Source organism: Coloeus monedula (genome assembly GCF_965178545.1).
Source record: "Coloeus monedula genome assembly, chromosome: 11".
NCBI classification, from domain to species: domain Eukaryota; kingdom Metazoa; phylum Chordata; class Aves; order Passeriformes; family Corvidae; genus Coloeus; species Coloeus monedula.
This window is the reverse complement of record NC_138791.1, coordinates 3,332,881-3,353,591: the sequence shown is the minus strand read 5'-3', so window position 1 is coordinate 3,353,591 and position 20,711 is coordinate 3,332,881. Positions and strand designations below refer to the sequence as shown.

The window sequence follows — 20,711 nt, the reverse complement described above, 5'->3', positions numbered from 1 at the left end:
AATAAATTATCATAAGACTATAATAAATATATTTAATATTTTCAATCTTGCTTTCAGCTTCAATACTTAGTACTTTTCTTCCCTTAGTTATCTTTTGATTACATTCAGGCATTGGAAACATTTGGATGCCCCAGAGACAGAGGAAATGTTAACCTGGATGTTTGGCAGAGGGGTGGCAGCTGGAAAGGGTAAGTACAAAGCAGAGCCGTGGCATTACTTCCCAGACATGCATGAAGCCAGGGGGGATGGTAAGACGGTACTGACACTACAACTTAACCTCTTCCAAGCTCCTGGTGTCCTTATTATTCCAGCAGAATAGCATCCAATGGGATTCGGGGCCCAGTTTCTATTATTACTGAGCCTCTTCCCATCACATCTCCATTATATCATCACAGCATGATCCTAGAGCAAGCTTCAAGTCCAAGCTACCACACTGTTAAATTTGCATATGAAGTAAACTACAAACCTTTTTATAAAATCCAAACGAGTTCAGAAACTGGTAGTATTATAAACACAAAAATACTTTAGAGAGCAATTGGCTGTAGTCATTCTGCAGATTTACTACAGACATTTGGCTGCTAAACAAGACAGCACTTAAAAGAAAACTTAACCAAAAGGTCCACAGCTTATCACCAATATTGCTCTAGGAAAAAAAAAAAAAAAAAAAAAAGGGTATGACAATAAAGGAGAAATGTAAGTCTGGATATATTCCCACTAGATTTTATTGCTACATATTTTTTAAAGACTTGAGAAAGCTACTCTATAAACTTTCAAAGTTGGTCATCTGTCTCCCATTTGTGCTGACTGCCAAAAATTCATGATGAGGAAAAGGATGGGGGAGGAAGAAACACATTACAAATCCAGAAAACTGCTGCTCATAGTTCAGATGGAAATTCTACACCTTGACAGCATTTACTGAGTTACCGATAGAACTGAAACACAGCTTTATTCAAAGCAAGTATTTATTGTGAAACCAATTTTTCAATAAAATGTCTCATAAGTCAATTAATGAGGCATTCAGACATTGATTGTCTAAAAATCTCAACACAAACACCAGAAGTCCCAAAGAATATTTTTCCAGAACTCTTCAGACTGAAAAGTTTCCATTTCATAGGTAGGTGAAACCTCTCTAAGACTACACAACTTGCAATAAAACATTTTACTATTCACAAAATGTGACTAATACAACAGACGTATGTTTTGGCTCTACCTCTGTCTCAGAAAGCAGCTGCTTTGTCTCCAGGCTGAAGCATTTCACAAAATGGATAACACATGCCTTATTGGAGACCTCCAGTTTGCACAATTAATTCTTGATTTAGAGAAAAAGCCCTAGCAATTATAAAGAGCAAATCACCACAAAGAAGAAAGCTGCCATTTTAACAAGGAACACCAAAAGTAGGATGAGCTACACAGGCTTAGCATTTGCCAATGTTATGCAAAGTACAACCCCCTGCTCCAGGATATTACCTCTCACCCTGGGGAGAGAATTCTGGCAAAGCATTTTTGCCCCATGGAAAGCACTCTTCAGACTGTCAAACTGAGAAAGTATTCATTTCAACAGTTTGGATGTAATTCATAACTTGAACCTAAAGTACATTGACAAAAGAGTACCTATAGATAAGGATATCTGGTTTTTCACTGAAGAGCTTGGAATCTGCTAAAAAGGTAGGTGGACTTTTTCCTAAAAGTATATTAGCCTAGAAGTTAAATAGAACTAGAGTAAAGAGGAGAAAAATGCTGTGCAAACATTTATTTTTTAAAATAGTGCATGCATATTTACAATGTTTCAAAGATTATGTTTGCAGCCTCTTCCCCCTTTCCTGCCTGAAACGTGCACAACCTGTGCAATAGTCTGAGGGTACTAAGTTATCCTCTCTTGTTTAGCCTCAAATATAAAGTAAAAGACAATGAGAGGCTATTCTTATAGAGCATTTAGGTTTGAAAATCCTTATTTTGACAATAAAAAAATGTACTTGAACCTCATGTATTTTAATTAGTTCATCTACATACATGCTAAATGTTTTATATTTACAAAATCCTCTTGCTTTTAACAAAAATAAACTGGGAAACAAGCAAATGCAATTAAGATAATATTTTCCTTATTAGTTGGAAAATGTTTATTATTTCCCAGTTTCTTCTCATGTTAAGAGCAGATTTTATAGAGTCTAATTAAAGGATATCAAGAGTTAAAAGTTGTTCCATGTTCCTTATGCGTTAGAAACCACTGCCAACAAGTCCTCTAGGCTTTAAATATTGTTTTGACGGATTGCATTTTCATTTCCAGTCCCAAAGAAAGTGTTCTCCAGAGTCCAGGCACGAGCAGATCTTCACCAGCTCACTGAAAGCTACATAAACTGTTCTGGGCAAGAATGGAGACTTTGCAGGCTACTTTTTTTTTGTTTGTGTTTGTACCTTTGGTAAATCCAGCACCACCTCTACAGCAAGAATCACTCCAGTTTTATGAGTATGAAACAGATGTTTCCATGGGAAGCCTGACCCAACAAGATTATGAAATGCAATCCAAGGATATAAGAAAGGTATTTTACTTATATTTTCGTTTTAATATTTTTAACTGCTGAGCATTATATGAAAAAGGTGTTATGTGCATGTATGTGAGTTTTATAGAAAAGTCTTAAAATAACAGGAAAACATACAATGAGTTCAGACATAGGGAAAGCCACTCAAACTAAAACCACAAAAATATTACCCTTGCTACAGTGAGTAAGCCACAGAAGGCAGGCTTGCACAAATAAGGCTAAAGCATCATTTTAACTCTGCTGTACTTACGTGCCTACAATTGTAAGAGTTTTGAGAATAGGGTATTATATTCATTACTAGCTCAACAGTTTGAACAATATTGTATTAACTCAGTAAGTTTGCTTAAAAACAAAGAAGGTGATTTTGTGTTTTTTTTTTTTTTTTTTTGTTTAGTATCAAAGTAATAACTGGAACCCCTCTTTTTATTGAGCATAACCTGCCAGTATAAACCACAGTTTCTCTTTCAACTTGCCAAACTATCAAGTTTCTCACCTCAGTTTCTCAGGGGTGGACGGTTTGGGTTTTTTTACAGCTCAACAGTTCAGCAGTCCCAAACTTCAATAGAATGTCCAGTGCTGCAGGAGTCACCTACACTATTAACACTTTGAGGGTCTTAATAAAGAAAATATCCCTTACGTCTCAGTGAGCTCACCAGAATCTCCAAACAAAATGTTTTTGCTGGGTGCTCCACATTCCTGCCTCTGAATTTCAATACAAAAGCAGAAGACACAAAGCCAGGGGAGAATTAAGTGAAGTGCCACAGCCTCAGCTGCCAGGGACAGTTACAAACCTCACAACTCCATTCAGACCTAACCAGTACACATCAAGAGAAGGAGATACAACACTGATCAGGGAGAAAAACCAGCAGTGATTGTCCCAAGAGTAGTTGCCAAGGAAAATACCACAGATCCAAACCAAGTGGTAACAGCCCAGTATGAAAAACTCAAGGAGGTTTTCATTAATATTAACTGTACTTGTTACAATAACAGTCTGTTAAGCAAGAAAAATAAAACAGCAAAAGATAGAAGTAAAAATTTGCAGCCCAAATATAGAAAAATCACTTTTGCACACCTCTTTAATATTTTCCCAATTCTCCTATAAAATTACAGCTTTCCACTGCACGACTAAAACAAACAGCTACTTATTTATATCAAAAAAATGTCTAAGGTATTTCTAAATCTGACATCTGCCACAGTGAGGAAGTAATGTGTTCATAAACCCATGAAAAAGGCACTATATAAATGACTTGTAACTAATCAGTGACTATCTACTCAGAAGCAAGTTTTTTAAAAATACTAAACCTGTTAACTTTAACCAGCTAGGCACAGCATCAGATGACAAAATTGTTTGCAGTAGATTGCTGCTGTTTCAGTAAAGGAACAACAAGGAGTATACCTACATGGAAATGTGCCAACAGATGTGCCACAGACAAATGAAAGTCCTCCTGGCAGTGCTATAAGCTGGAGGTCTTCCGAAGGCCAACAGTTCTGCTTAGGATAATTCTAGGAATGTAGTCAGTCATTATTTCCATCAGGTCAGTTCTCCATTGACATGTTTTCATTGCAAAATAATAAATGAGTTCCTTATGTGCAACAACTACATCGCCACAAGTGCCAGTGCTCCCAGCTGAAATCATGGGGTGCACAAACAGATCTTCTATTCATTTATTGCAAATTTTACTCCCCGAATATTCCAAGTGTTAACTGGAACTGAAATGCTTGCCAAACGTTTCCTCAAGCATGCCCAGTCAGAAATCTATCTTGCATACAAATTTAACTCCTTACTGTATGCTTGAACCCACAGTTAAAAAAAAAAAGACTTTTACTAAAACCATCAGAAGAAATGTATTACTATGATTAATTGAAACCACAGCCTTGAATAAAATTTGAGCAATTTAAAACACAAAATCTTAATTTCCACAAGAGAACAGAACCACCCAATTAGATGCTGTCTCATATCTGGACTAACTAATTTCACTGAATATAAACTACCAGCTTTACAGACCTTTGTGTTGTAAGATGAACAAAATATTTTGAAGAAATTTGAAGATGGTTAAAGTATTTAGATGTGAAGTGTTAATGTGGCTTTGTATGGGTAATTCTGTCTGGGCAGTAAAGTGCAAGAGGCAAGTGGAAATTAAGTACGTGAGTAGGCCAGTGAGTACTGGCCTTCAGTGCAGTCCTTACATATGCAAGTCACGAACTTGTGGTTATAATCCAATCAATCTTCTGCACTGATGCTCCATGGTTAGGGATTTGCTGATTAGCAAATTTTTTTTTTAATTTTAGGGATTTTATGGTATTCTGCAAATTACCAGATTCAATTTTTTGTGACATTTCCCACTGGCAGAGATTAGTGATACATTGCATTCTGCTAAGAAGTCCCATGCAGACTCTTTGATGGCTCAAGCAGGAGACTGTGCTAGAAATCTTCACCTGGGACAGATAAGCTGTGTCAGCAAATGTTGTTAAATGTCCCTCAGGAGCCAAACCAGCTGCAGCCATACAAGTGCAGCTGTTCCATTACCAGTCCATGCACTCAGAAGCCTCTACTGGCACACATTCCTCAAGGTCCACGTCTTCATGTGCCTAACCAACCTATCTATGTGAGCTAAATCCTTCTGCAGAAAGCTTCTGTGGGATTTGCTGTTTGCTGGAGTGTAGCTGTTGAGCTTACACCCCCAGCCTCCCTCCACCCAGCACAGCCAAACTGCTGCCAGCATCCTGAGAACCCAAAACTTCACTAGGGCAAACCAACCTAGCCCAAACAAGAGCCAGAGCCTGGAGAGACAGACGCAGGAAAGAGCCAAGGGATGGATGATTCACAGGCTAAAAAGGGGTCAAAATGACAGAAGCTGGCCAAGATATTTGTTTCTCAGGCTTTATGTCAAGCCTGAGGGCTTTGTTTTGCAGAATACAAAAATTCCCACAGTAAAGTATGCGTAAGCAACTAAATACCAAATAAAACACAGTATCAGAAATAGCTTGAAAGCTCTAACTTGCACACTGCACTTGCAGGTGAACTACCTGTGTCCCTGAAGGAGGGGAGAGCTGGGGGATTAAAAAAACAAAATGGGGCTCGTTTGTCAGCACTCCCACTGTGCAAGCAGCTCTCCAACAGAGCACTTTGCTCCTGCCAGGGCCTGATCCTTAACCATGTTTAAAGCAAAACATCTTCCACATCTCATAATGTTCTTCCCTGCATGTGTTTCCAATAGCCACGCACACCAAAAACATATTGTCTTGTTCTGTCCTACAAATATTCCCCATCAAAAACAAAACAAAAAAACCCACCAACCAAATGAATGATGTAATCCAAAACCAACCTGAAATCCCTTAACTTTAATACATGCAAATCACAGTATAAGCCACTGGATCTATACTGTAAATACAGGAATTCTGTAAATTAAATAGGTAATTCTCTAAAATTCCCCCAGCATCCAGTGAAAACCTGACTACTGTTCCTTGCATCACAAGAAGCCCTTTCTGTTAGCAGCCCACACCTTAAAACAGACTTACATGCAGTTCATGAGACCAAATTACTCAATTTCAGCCAATACCTGCAAGGAATGCGTTTATAAACTAAGCTGTCCTGCAACTGAAAAGATGCAATGACTATCTCCAGGAGGAATTCTGAAGGGCTTTAAATGCAAGGATATCTCAGCCATTTTACTGAGATTATTTGAGTAAAACAACAACAAAATACAACTTATACTCACAGGAATCCTACTGAATTTTGCCTGATATGCAAAATCTTGATCTTCAAAACTCTACTGTTTGTGAACACCCACCACTTATATATTCCTTCCCACCATGTAGACTATATTTTCTATTTTGTGTCCTTTCCTAAAGAAACTGTCCTTTCCTAAAGAACTCGAGTTTTCTCAAGAGCACTAGCAACATCTTCCCTTCTTGCCTTTCAAAGTGACTAGTTCACGTGTAAAAGGGATAAAACACCACGTAAGTCATCCAACCTGTAAAAGCATTTTAAAAATTACACGCCATAAGGACATATGTTATAGGAAGCTCACTTTTAAAAGATGTTATTTCAGATCCTTGTAATGATCTGTGGATTTTTGTTGCAATCTGTGTTTTAAAATAACATTTGCTCTCTCACAAAGGATGGAAAAAACGTTTCTCTTGACACTTCCCTAATACTGCAAAGTGATGACAGTCAACTCGACGTCCCACCAACAAAGGACACAAGTAAGTTAACTGATGTGAATATTGTCATGCCTAAAATATCCAAGAGAATATATTTTCATATGCAAATCTCATGTGCAAAGGATGGCGAAGGCTATAGAATTAATCTTTTCATTTATGAATGTCTTTTATATCTCCTGTGGAAAACCTTCTAACTTCTGATGGAGCAGGCTGAAAAATTTAAGGGATCCTCAGGTAAACTCTGATTACACAAAGCACAGCTTGTAAGAATCTCCACAGACTTACCCAGTCATATTTGCCATTGAGATGTACCCAAGTTAAATAAGTTAGGCAGGGCAAGTAAGAAAAACAAAACACACCCCCCCCGTAAGTTCCACAGTTCAACCAAGTGATGATGAAATATGATGTGTTTGAAGTAATTCAATATATTTATTTGAAGAATTAACTATTCTCAAAGTTTACATCTAATTGTCAGGGAGGTCAATATTTAAAATACATCATGAACATTCTTCACCAGCCAAAGTTTCCTACAGGCTCTGGGTACATTATCCAGGTTTCTCCTAACAAGCCCCAGTGCTCTCTACACATGAAAAGGACAAAGTTTCTCTGCCAAACAGAGCAGTGAGAAAAAGACACACTTATTTTGTGTGTCTGTGATCTAAACTTCCAAAAATAACTGATGATTCAGCAAGAGCAGTGGACTGTCAATCTACACCAAAGTGCTAATTCAAGGTTAATTACTGCCAAACAGCACCTGTCAACAAGCCCCCATCAAAACCTGAGCAAGTCTCCAAGAACATCACAGCTTCTAGACAGACAAGCATAAACACTATTGCCTTTTTAACAGTGTTTGACATTTTCCATTTCCTACACAAACATATGAAAAACAACCAACCAAATGGGGCAGAACTCTGAAACCTAAAAATGATGATATTCACAAAGCTAAACCTCAAAATCTTCATTCTGTTCTCTGCAGTGCCCCTAAGAAAAAGAATTACTGTTACATGTACTGGGTTGGCTTCCCAGTATTGAGCAGCTGCTTCTGTACCTCCTCACTGGTTGTAGAAGATCCTGTTTCACTACGTAGTGACAACTACCCCGTGGAATGACCCTGCTGTCTGCACTGCAGACACGCCAGGGTGGAAGCTAACCGAAACTCTCAAAATACAGAAAACACAGCACAAGACACAGCGAAACTGGAGTCAAAGCCACATTCATTATATGTGTTTGAATATGGCTGGCATAAAAGATTAGGGCAAAGCAGAAGTTACTGATACTTTACTACTGTCCATGGGGAACAGGATAAGGCACAATGGTCTCAAACTACATTACAAAAGTTTCTCTCTCTACTTAAAACAACAGGTGTAAAAATCTCAGTATAAAACTGATAGAGATTGTCCACAGGGCTCTGAGCAACCTGATCTACTGGAAGGTGTCCCTGTCTGTGGCAGGGGGTCAGAACGAGATGATCTTTAATGTCCCTTCCAACCTAAAGCATTCTATGATTCTATAAATACACATATATATATATAAAATATATAAACATAACTGCTGGAGTTTTTAATCAAAAGATTTAAACAAAATAGTAGCTAGGAATAACACAGAATAATGTGTGACCTGCCAGAAGTGCTCCAGTGCAATTATAGTACCAAACGTGTGCATTGCCAAGAGTTTCTCCTTGTGGGTTTCTGTTCTCTAAAGAATGATTCCAAATGTGATATTTAACATGGTCACAGACTTGCAGTTGTCATATTCGCCATACTCTTAGCCAACTAAAGATGTAAACTGAATTCAAAAGTTGATTAATAGCATTTCACATGCTCAGGTAAGAACAGAGATTACACACAGGGAATAAAAAGAATAAAAAAACCACAAACACTTGAGAACATTAAATCCTTCCAGAACCTGATGCAAACAGAATTTTTTTAAAACCTAACAATGGGAAATCTTAAAAGATACTAGCAAAAACCCTCTATTTGGAATAACCAAGCTTAAGTGAGTTGAGTAAGCTGTGAGTGTGTGCTCAACCCCCCTTGCTGGCAGACCTGCCCACGTGTTTGCTGTGCGTGTGCCTGAGCGGCTCCGTGTACTGCGAGGAGATCGACATTGAGGCCGTGCCCCCCCTGCCCAAGGAAACCGCTTATCTTTACGCTCGCTTCAACAAGATCAAAAGGATTGCAGCCTCAGACTTCGCTGACATTAGTAAGTGACACCCCCACTTCCATTTCTGTTTGAGAAAAGGAACTGGAAAGGCAAAGTGGCAGCACATTTTGGACCCTGTAAACATCTTAATACTCCCAAACAATCAGGGAAAGAGCAGATTGCTAAAAATGAAATTGAACTCTGCATCCCAGCCAGTCTTAAATGACCAGGCATTATTTTTCCTTCAAACGCTCCAGGGACAGATCTCCCAGCTATCTCACTCTACAGCATAACAAATTCTATGAGTATCTGAAATCATGTTATCTGTAAGACAAAAAAAAAGATCCAGAGTACTTCCCTTTTTTTTCCCCCCCAATTTAAGACCAGGAAAAATCCAAATGTCAATCTTACATATTTTAATAGTATTTGCATTTGTACATCACAATTTGGATATAACATTTAGCATATACAGCCATACACATTTCATGTGCCATGTAATTATAAAGTCAATACTTAGATTTTAATTTCTTTTGTGTAAAGCTACCTTGAGAAGAATCGATTTTAGTGGAAATAGGATAGAAGAAATAGAAGATGGAGCCTTTTCAAAGCTTCTGCTGTTGGAAGAACTTTCTCTTGCTGAAAATCGACTTGTAAAACTTCCTGTTCTACCTCCCAAACTAACAACATTTAATGCAAACCAAAACAGAATCAAGAGCAGAGGAATCAAAGCAAATGCTTTCAAGGTGAGGAAAAGCCTAATAATTTCAGTAGCCAAAGTAAACAAAATTACTAACCAGACTATTCAGTCTGCCACCAAATTGTTTTTCTGCCTTTTTTGTAACCTGAGAAACAAACTATGATGATGCAGCTTTCCAGCTTTTCCTTTGCTTTTAAGGCACTCTGGAATATCAGTCATTTGTGCACTCACTCTCTCATGTCCTTCATGTAGAAAAGAATTTTCTATCAAATACCTCACCTACACCCTTCCTCTCCTACATGTGAAGAAAAAATATTCAAAAATTGATGGCTCAAGCACAGTTTTGAGGACCACAGAAATACAAATATATGCCTATAGTACTTTATAGTGGTCTCAAGTTTTATGACCAACATGCTGACACTGAAATTTCCCAAACATAGGAGGTCTGTTCTATCAATTTCTTGATGTAACAGAATTCAACATCCACAGCCAAAGAATGAGTTTTCTTACATCAGTTTACAGGCTACATGATCAGAAAAAATTACTGATGTCTTGTAACAGGCATGAGTTACTTAAGCTCAAGTAATACCAGCATTAGTAACCTCTCTTTCTGTTTAACAGAAGCTCACAAATTTGGCCTACCTCTACTTAGGACACAACGCACTGGAATCTGTTCCCCTGAACTTACCGGAGAGTCTGCGCATTCTTCACCTTCAGGTATTCCCAAAGGATTCCCTTAACATCCTCTTAGGAAAAGCCTCAGTAGTTACACACTTCCAATCAAACTTGTTCTGTTCTAAAACAGTTCCCACTACAGTTTTCCAATGCACCTCTGAATAAAACAATTTACCTCTAATGTGTATGGCCACAACCACCCAGAAGCTGCTAATTCCCACGCAAGGATTTATTATTGCTTTCTGTACATCAGGCATAGGAAACAGCAAAATGAAGCTCTAATCTTTTATCAGCAATGCACTGAACATATGCATGTACGCATTTCTTTATCAAAACATTTTGGTTTGCAGTACAACAACATCACCACCATCACGGATGACACGTTCTGCAAGTCCAACAACACGCGCTACATCCGCACCCGGATGGACGAGATAAGGATGGAGGGCAATCCCATCGTCCTGGCAAAGCATGTCAATGCCTTCTCCTGCCTGAGGATGCTGCCCGTGGGGACCTACTACTAGCACTGCTCGTGTCATTCCACATGCCAAAGCCAGGCATGGTAACGAGGATCACTTCCTCTGTTTACAAGTTCATATCCTCTCCTTACTAATGCTCTTTTCCCCGCATACCCAGGACCTTCTGCTATGTTGAAACATTCTCCTCTGAAATAACCATTTCAAACCAGTCACTTTAGTAGTTACAGCATCCCTCATGCTTTCAGAATGTTTTCTGTTAATGAAAGTGTAAAAATATATATATATGCACACACATCATCTCATCTTTTATTTCACCACACACTCTTTAGGTAAAATCACACAAAAGTGCTTGTTCTCATTCTTTACCAGCACTCAGAACAATCACCACATTTTACTTTCAGATAAATGCACGATATTCTTTGAGCAAGCCAAAGAGGAAAAATACTTCTGAATTCCAGTTCCACTCTTTTAATCTGAAATGCAATCTTTTCAGTCGACCTTCAAAGGTGTATTGGATGAAGATGCATATGGGAGAAAGTTAACCTTTAGAAACAGAACTTCTCAAAGCTTAAATTTATTTACGTTTCCTTTAAAACTTGATTTGTGGTAAATGAGAATAACTCCTATTCAGGTTTAGTACACCAAGCAACATAGCAACTGGAACTTTCCAAAGATGTTTTTGATTTCCTTCTACTATTTTGCTTTGAAAAGTCACATGTGTTTTATTTTTACACAAGGTATTTTTAAGTGAAATACATCTGTTTTGCTGAGCTGTTCTCACAAGAGCTGTTTTTGCAAGACCAGGTTCCCATTTTAAAACAACAATCTAAGTACAGCATAATAGACTCAAATATCTTAGTTATTAACTAATGATGTAGACCAGCCCTTGGTTCCACAGCTTCTCTTGACAGGAAATGTGACAATATAGTTAAGAGCAAAGCTGAATTCATGTGTTTACCTGTAAATAAGTATGATTTCATCTAGACTTCAGTGCAAAGAAACAGAATTACCCTTGTACAACAATACTTCTGATCATTAGGGGAAAACCAAATCAAATTTTTAAATTAAAAAGAAAAGTTGATTCTATCATTAATCTGAAATCAGAATTAACTTCAAGCATTTCACTCAACTACTTTAACCTGTACAGCATATTAAAAACACAAATTGACATGTGCAGGCCTTGACAGTCAGTTCATCTAAAACTGGACATCACTGATAAAGAGCACAATGTTTTTAATTCCACAATTACACACTTCTGACATCCAGTTTCTCCCCTCAAATACCTACCACAGGTGTAAAGCCTCCAGACAAATGAATGCCAAAGGTGTGCTAGTTACTATTACCACATCAACTTTGTACTAATTTTGAAGCTAGTATAGATTCCTAATTTGTAGAAATAGTTAAGCATCAAATGCATGATGATGTATCACTACATCTAGAATACTGATTTTACAAGATATTTTGTATTAATTTTATTTATCTTATTTAGCTAAGCCTTGATTTGTTAGTGCTTGTGCTACGGGGAATTGATGCCCACTTAATTCTGAACACGTATTTTTGCCCAAGAAAACCAGCAATCCCCAATATTTTCCATTTTAAGTTATTTGGTGAAACAAAAAGGAAATTCCATTGTCTTAACTGAGAACAAAACCAAGTCTGGCAGCAATACCTGGTTTTCATTTTTCCACATAAGTCATAAGACTCTGATGTTCCCAGGTTTTTAGCAAAACGTAAAAAGCAACTTCAAAGCATGTAAAAATACATTCCAATGTCAAGCCAAATTTCTATTAAGAAAAAAATTAAAACCATCAATTCTCTCATGCCTCTTGTGATAAATGCCTACGATAGAAAAAACACAGCCATAAGTGCAATAATGTTACATAAGCAGCAGCCTGTGATCTTATCACAAATCATTGCTACTAAAACAAGCTCTTGCCAGTATTAACAGGATCAGTAAATATCACCAAAAACGTGTATACACAAATATACACACATTTTTGTAATATATACACATGTAAACATTCTAAGACCCACCCACTACCACACAATTAATTTTACATGAAAATGTTGTATATATTTTTGTAACTAATTATCATCAGTAATGCTAATTAACACTCTTAATACTTTGTGAGCAAACAGAAGTAGACAAGTAGTACCTTCTGAATGCCTCATGCAGGCACCAAGTTATCTGATGTGTTTTATTTACTTTCCCCATTCACAGCAAGTTAATCAAAACATGAAGTGAGAAGGGCTTCAGGAGGGAGGATTTCCACCTCCTATTTCTGTGACCAGTACTAATATCAAGCTGAATGTAAACCATTCTATTTTTTTCCTATCACTCATTTCTGTTCTGTATTTCCAATAAAACTTGAATTTTTGTTCTTGTTTATCAGTATCAGCTTCAACAACCTGCTCTTCCAGCCTTGCCAACGTGTTTCAGTTGTTCAGCCTCACAGCAGACTAAGGTTAGAAGATTATTTGCAGACCTATCTCCTTTCTATTTTTTTCTTCTTTTGTTATATCTTAAAATGAGAAATATTTACAACAGTTCACCAAATCACTGTCCCAGAAACCACAGTCACTGCCATGTGGAGAACATCAAGTGAAACTGGAAAAAAAACCAATCACAAAGCCGTAAAGCTCTTGGTGCTCTACCTTTTCTATGGAGGGATTAAAGAAAAGCCCTTATACAAAAGCCAGCAGGATTAGGCAATGCCAGTTCATTGCTCAGCTAAGAACTGGATTATTTTTTAACATTATCAGAAAATAGAACACTTTCTTTCTACTTTGGTTGATTGGACAATAGAAATTGAGTCATCTGGCACAGAACCCAAAGGCCTAAAAGATCAAGAAATAGGAAACAATGCAGTTCCACTTGATATTACAGCTGAAAAGTAAAGATGGTGTCGAGTTTAATGCAGTGAATTCCTGAGGTAAATAAAACTCAGTTAAGAAACCACAAATGATTAACCAGCTAAACATCCTCCTCTAACATAAGGCATCATGTAAGATGTTTTGTGTCTGTAAGACTGTAGTATTTTTACTCCAAGGATTAGTTGTTTATCTTAAAACCAGCACACAGCCAAAACAAACAAGCCAAATACTGATAATTTAAAACTAAGTTCAAATACTACAGTTCCAGTTAGGAGGGAGGAACAGTTTGTTTCCCATACAAGAAAAACACTCCAGATCTGCAAGTGCTGTCGCCCAAACACATGCTGACACATCTTCAAGAGAAACAGATCTAATCCTTCAAAACCAACATTTACATGCCAAAGACTACAAGTGTTATTTTCTTTTAATTTCTCCTTTTCCCCTTTTTTTTCTAAAATCAAAATAAAATATAATACCAAAGCAAACTGTCTTACTCCCTTTGCAGAAAGGCACAGATTTATCTTCCTCCACCCATGAGGAACACAGCAAGTGCTGCTCAACAGCCCCTTGAACACAGCACAGATCTTGAGCTCATATTCTCTTCACCACCACACACAAAATTAAGATCCCATATTTTGCTAAAGACAGTTTCACCTCCACTGCTTTGCCTTAATGAGCTACTTAAAGCAATGAATATTGTAACAATAAATAAAGGCTTGATAGACACTACCTTGAAATGCAGGAAGGTACATCTGCGATGTTCATACCACTCAGCATAGGCTGAAAGGCTTCTGAAAAATGTTAGAAGATTTCCATGTTCTTCAGTGCTATAAAACAAAAATATATTGATTAACCCAGTCTTAATGAGATGCATCAATTCAATAGCCTAAAATTCCCACTTTTTTCTTAATTTGATTAGTATTGTTTGAATATGAAATCAGAAATCATCCAAAATAATAATGACAAAGCTGAAAAAAAGCTGTAGTGTAATGATTGTAAAAGAAGTTGAAGAACACATTCCTAAACCAGCATTTATACTGTTAGTCTTACACGTAAAATGTGGGAACAAAGTCGTCGCCCGCAAAATCTCACTTTGATTTTATTCTTGTTCAACTCCTTCTCTAAATAAATTTTAAGATGTTGCACAGTAAAACCTGAACCAGCAAAACTGCTAAGATTTCCCAAATTGCATCGCTAACTTTCAAATATTCCCAAAATCTTTGTCCTAACCTAAGCAGCTCTTTCAGTGACGTTATCTGCCTCTGCCCACATGACATTCAGCTTTTCAAGATTAACCTTGCAGCTTCAGGAGGCAAGGAGGCCTGATCACACAGGGTATTCAACCCAAAACTTTTGTTAGACAGTTAAATCTTGATTTGATCTTGTCTCTAGAGCAGGGGAGCTCCAGCCCTCTGAACATCTTCCTCACACTCCTCTGGACCTGCTTCAACAGGTCCATGTCCTTATGTTGGGGGGAGAGTGGGAGGGAAAGATAAATATAAACATTTATTTTTCAAATTTCTAGTAAAGTAAGGATCAGGATGGATAAAGGAAAGTGACAATAGAAGGTGACAAACCAGCAGGCAGCCATCCACCCATCCATCCATCCAGGGTTGATAGGGAAAGGAGGAAAAAAGCTCATAAAGGGTGTGCAGTTTTCACTAAAATGCAGCCAGAACGCAAAGGATGCAAAACTCTACAAAAACCACGTCAGAATACCTGAAGTAACATGACTTATTTAACCATGAGGGTGAAAGGCTTCATGTCATTGTTGAAATGAAGCCACAGTCAAAGGAAGCAGGCTATTAGCCATCATCAAAACACACCTGGCAAGCACTGCTTTGAAAGTACAAATATTTATTTTGGTTCCTAATACAGGATTTTACAAGTTTACAAAATCTGACTGAGGAAGATACCTGACTGATACTTGGGAATATTTCAGAAAGTTAGAGAACTTAAATTCTAATGTAAATTTGACTTTAAACATCCTTTCTGTTTGAGCTTAGCTGTTCTTTTCGGATTTTCAGAACAGCTGAGAGCAGAGACTTGAGGCATTCACAGAACGGCTGTAATAGTGCATTACCAAGTCACTTCAGCCTTTCCAGGGAAAACTGTGCCTCCAATCCAGCTCTATTTAATACACAGAACAGCAAACTGTAACATGTTACACAAACAAACCGGGAAAAAAATACATTAAGGTCATTCAGATATTGAAAATGTAAAAGAAAAGCCAAACAAATTTTATCCTAGCCTGGAAAGAACAGCATCATTAAAGGAAGTTACCACAGTAGTCACAGCTGCCAACAAAATCAGGCCAAGATGAAAAAAATTCTGGCAGCATTGGGAAAAGTGAATCCCTGGAAGGACACAGACACACTGATTTACAAAAGCTCGTTAGCTCTGGTCTGGGAGCTGTTTTTAACCATAACTTGGAATGGTACATGTCGAAACCTACACATTCTATAGGAACTGTGGAGACTTGGTAACAACTGCCCACCTCTCCATGGCTGGAGAATGGATTCCACACAAACTGCACTGGGCTTTTTCAACCTCCACACGTGGAGCAGGGCAACACAAAGCTTTGGTACTCAACTACATACTTGAAATTATTTTTGAAAAACTTGGCAATTTTTATAAATATCCACTTTCATGCTATTTAAAATACAATCTCAAACATTGTGACCTTGTTTTAGCATTGTCTTCAGTTTATTTCTTTTTTTTTGCCTCAAAATCATTTTTAGGTGATGCAGCAAATGAAAATTTTCAAGGCTAGATCATTAATAGAAACAAAGTTTTGGCTAGAAGCTCAAAGAAGAACTAGTTTCAAATGCTGAACTTACTCAAAGTATCTGAGTATGTACTTTTCTCACATAGCAGTGGCTAAATTCAAGATAGAAAATGGAATCCAGTGGTTTAGAAGGGGGAATCTGTTGCCAAGAACCGCCGTATGTAAATCCATATTGGCAAAGGAGTAAGAGACTGCAGAAGGGCACCAGTTCAGTGAACTGTCTCAGAGCATTGAATCTACCCATAAACAGTAATTCCTAATTAGCCCAAATTAGCCTAATTCCTCCTGCTGAAGTCAGCTACAACAAAGGCTAAAATACCAAGAAAACATGGTATAAAATAACAAGGTACTAAGAGAACGGATGGTAAAATTCAAGGCTTTTTTTTTTATTTCTAAAGAATTTAGCATTACAAAAATCCACTTGGAGCAGAAAACACCCATCTCCAATGCCAACATCCATGTCACAGAAAAGTCATCCAAAACCAGCTAAAAAGATATTCAGGCAGAGAGTAACTCTATCAGGTTAAAAGCACAGGCTTTTCATCCAAACACCCTTTCACTTTCACAAAATACCATCAACAAAACACAGGAGTATATAAGAAATTGTACTGTTGTAAAAGTATCTAAACCTTCTTTAATATGTTCCTTTATCTATTTTAACTCACTGCAGAATGCAAGACTTCCTACATTAGCACAGAAAACCAAAGACTCAAAGCTTGGGGCAGAATTCCTGCTTCCCTTCATTTGCAAGAGACCTTGCCCATGCAGCATTTAATATATGTGTATTTCCCAAACCCTACACTCTGATTTATAGGTTCTAACTAGTCAGTTAGTAAAAAGAGCAATTTTCATACTGCTTAAAATCTCCATTTGCCTAAGTAATCCATGCAAAGGTTAACGAACTCAGCAATTAATGGGGTGTCAAGTCAAAAAAAGGGAAAAAGGACTGACAAGAGTTTTCTTAGATGCTGTGGTTCTCAACACTAGTACAGTATAAAATAAGTGATAACTGGTGCAAAGGGGACACAAATAGAATCCAAAAAAAGACTACTAAATATTGTGATGCATCTCTTATTATCACAAAATAATTAAGAAATTGTATAAAGATATGCCCACTTTTAAAAGATAGGCAATTTTTATATAGAGATGTACCATTTATTTATATATTGCAGCAGTACCTGCAGACTGCTGAATTTTGCTTCATTCAAAAAGATGTTGCTCAAGTGTTCTAGAATTCCCCTATTTTCTTCCAAAGCAGGAACTGAATGCCAAGTTTTTAATTCTGCTGCTCTTAAAGACCATTTTCTGACAGGCATTATTAAAAAAAAAAAAAACAAAGCCAAAAAAAATTAGAAAACTGAGAAGGAAAAAAAATCCAGCCAGGAGACAGAACAGAACTAGATAATGGATTTGGTAAGACTGGGCCAAGGAAGCAAAAGAAGAAAACAAACTGGTAGGGAGGCTGAAAATGAACGAAACAGCAGGAGACCAGATTCAGCTGGTCAGGAACAGAGGGAAAAAAAATCGAGATTCTAGGAGCAGACTAAAGAACAACGGGAAGCTGGGGAAAGTCTGAAACAGGGCATGAGCAGATGATAATTTGGGGAAAGAAATGAGGACTAGCATAGCAAGGGGATTGAGAAAACAGGCCCTAAAGGGAGATCCCAGAATCAAGCAATGGAACAGTGAGGTGCTCTCAAACAAGCACTGTCAGCATCAGCCCCACTCCAGCCATGTCCTCACTGCCTTCCTTTGGCAGCACCCACTGTGGCCAGGACAAGGCAGGCAGGAAAAATGAAATTTGGAAGTGTTGTGGGGCAACAAGGAAACCCCCAAAGTATTTTTTCAACATAATGACCCCATGGGTCCTATTGGCCACGTGGCTGCAAGGGAAGCTAGGGACACAACGCCAACAGATGGCACATGCAAAGAGAGGCTCAGAGGAAAAGCACTGCTTGCTTTGTTGGCATCTTCTATCATTCATGAAAACTTGTGCTTATTTATGAATACTGGCACAAGGTGAAAAAGGAGAAGAGACAGAGACAAGACAGCAGTGCTCCAGCCAGGATGAAATAAAGTCTGCCACTACTTCAACGCATTCCTTTCCAGTGTGACTCTTAAGTTCCAATACACTTCTGCTGTCATAAAATATCCATGAATTAAACAGGGCAATTTCCTCTTCTAAATCCCACTTTGTGAGAGGAGTCTGGTGTAACTCTTCCCAGTTACACCAGTAGCTTTAGTAGATTTATAGGGCAATCTCAAAGCCACTAAGTGAAAACTTGAGTTTTCAGTACAGACTACTGAAGCCTGTGGTAACTCAATAGACCTGCCTCTTCACCCATCTGTTGGCCCTCCTTCTCCCTCCCCAAGACCAAACAATAATACAAAACAAAAGAAACTACTTAAAAAACAGGAGTAAGATTAAATCATCTACCCAGTAGTAATAGATTTGTTCTCAGAACAGCCTGCTAGCAGAATCCAGTGGAATACTGCAGACAAATAATTTGATCATTTACTCATCACGTTACCACAAGAAGTTGGCATATTCCAGAAGATAATAGAAAACCAGCATTCATTCATACATTTAAGTTTCAGTATGTTAATTTTCTTAAGCCATTGTGCAAATACACTATTCCATGTTTTTAAATTATATTGGTTTTAAGATATCAGTGAAATAAATTCTGATACCAAGAAGAGAAATGGAATTGAGAGCAGAGAATCAGAAACAGGCAAATACTGGAGAGGGGTTCTGGATGTGCACTTTAGGCATTACCCACAGTGCACATCTGTAGCTCACACATCTGAGGAACAATTCTATTAATTAAAGTGTAATAACTGAGATTATTTTTCTCTTCAAACAGCTAAAACACATTATAATCCAAAACCTGGCTCAGCTTAACATGAAAGGCATATAACTTTTATGATCTGGAAGGACAGTTACAAATTCATCTTCTCTCCAGGATACAGATAAAGGATTGGGAGTGTTTAGTTTGGGCTAAGGATGCATCACATAACAAAGACAATGACTGCCAGCAATTTACATGAAAACTCAGTACTGCATTTAGTATCCCATATCCCATACAATAACTTTCCTTGACCAAAAAAATCCACCTTACCTTGACACAAACTTGCTCACATCTGAATCTTCTCTGGATTCCATTACAATGCTGAGCTCACTAACAACAGCAGACACTTTCTCATTGTTCTAGATTGGAGAAGTAACAACAAAATATTTTAGAAATTTCTCTAGCAAAGACAAAAATGTGTCTATTTGCATCTAAAGTAGAAAAAAGTATATATAAATGCTGCTAAGCACTACAAGCCTTAAAATAGCATCTTTTAAACTACAGTTTGTGTGTGTGAACAGTTTCTTTCATTTCAACAGTAGCACTATTACCCACACAACAATGCTTTTGGAATAATACCCGAGTTTGCCAGCATAGAGAATATATATATGTATAAAGGAAGGTTCATTGCTTCCTTTCACATCAATTCCACTTCTTTAAGATTCCTCTCATTTTCCAACACAACCTTTAGCTGCCACATATACTAGAAAATCCAAATATAAGGTTTTATCTGATAGTTTTCCTTTCTTTAAAAATTTATTTTAAAGACTATAGTTTTGTCTCAAAATCACATCCCTTTTGACAGTAACTGTTACTCAGGAACACATGCATGATAATACAATTATTCTAAATTAACTAATAAGCTCTTAAAGAATGAGAAAAGAAAGATAAAGAGTAGAAATGAAGCCATAAAAGAATTGTTTTTTCTATGCATTCTTGAACATATCAAAGTAATGGATTAGATGACAGTGAATGAAAAAGCTTAAAATCATGGTTTGAAACCCATAGCAAATGCCTCACTTTAAACTTCTAATACCAAGTCACTACAAGCAAATGGGAATGGCAAGAGAGGAAAGCTGGAGTTAACTGCACACACATCTCAGCAGTCCCTGAACTGACTGGACAGAAGCCCTGCTAACACTGCCATCACTCAAGATGGGAAAAGCAAAACAAGGCACTACAAAGATCAGTGGATAGACTAAATAACATCAGGAAAAATCATTTTAGGTTTAGAGCAAAAGGCTCAACAGGGGGATGGAGTTGTGGAGAAGCTGCCAGCAGTCAGAAGCTAATGTGCCACCTTCTGAAGGGACTGGTTTGCCAATGGGTGGGTTACTAACATGCCAAAATGCCACTGTGGGGCCAAATAAAAAGATTTAAAAGGAAAGCTCCTGCCATGAAAGAAACTTTTTAAGTGGTTGCTTTCTCAAAAGGCTTAGACTTGTTCTGGCTGATTTTCAAGCCCATTGCCCATATCCTCCTCTAATAACCTAATACCATGGAGCTAAG

General features: G+C 37.6%; 2 protein-coding genes across 2 annotated transcripts in view; one reads left to right on the top strand and one right to left on the bottom strand.

Moving 5' to 3' along the window:
* The window catches only part of CENPP (centromere protein P), a gene marked incomplete at both ends in the record, with an annotated part of 109,897 nt that overhangs the window by 86,327 nt on the left and 2,859 nt on the right, over nt 1-20,711 (bottom strand). The window contains 2 exons of the mRNA XM_082288778.1: nt 14,296-14,392; nt 19,473-19,561. Coding sequence (XP_082144904.1) covers nt 14,296-14,392; nt 19,473-19,561 — 186 coding nt within the window. The remainder of the gene's footprint in view (nt 1-14,295; nt 14,393-19,472; nt 19,562-20,711) is intronic.
* Nucleotides 2,370-10,736, top strand: OGN (osteoglycin; the record flags this gene model as incomplete). The annotated part of the gene is made up of 6 exons (XM_082288651.1): nt 2,370-2,537; nt 6,659-6,743; nt 8,745-8,903; nt 9,384-9,586; nt 10,162-10,257; nt 10,566-10,736. The coding sequence occupies 6 exons, from the start codon at nt 2,370-2,372 to the stop codon at nt 10,734-10,736; spliced, it is 882 nt and encodes a 293-aa protein (XP_082144777.1).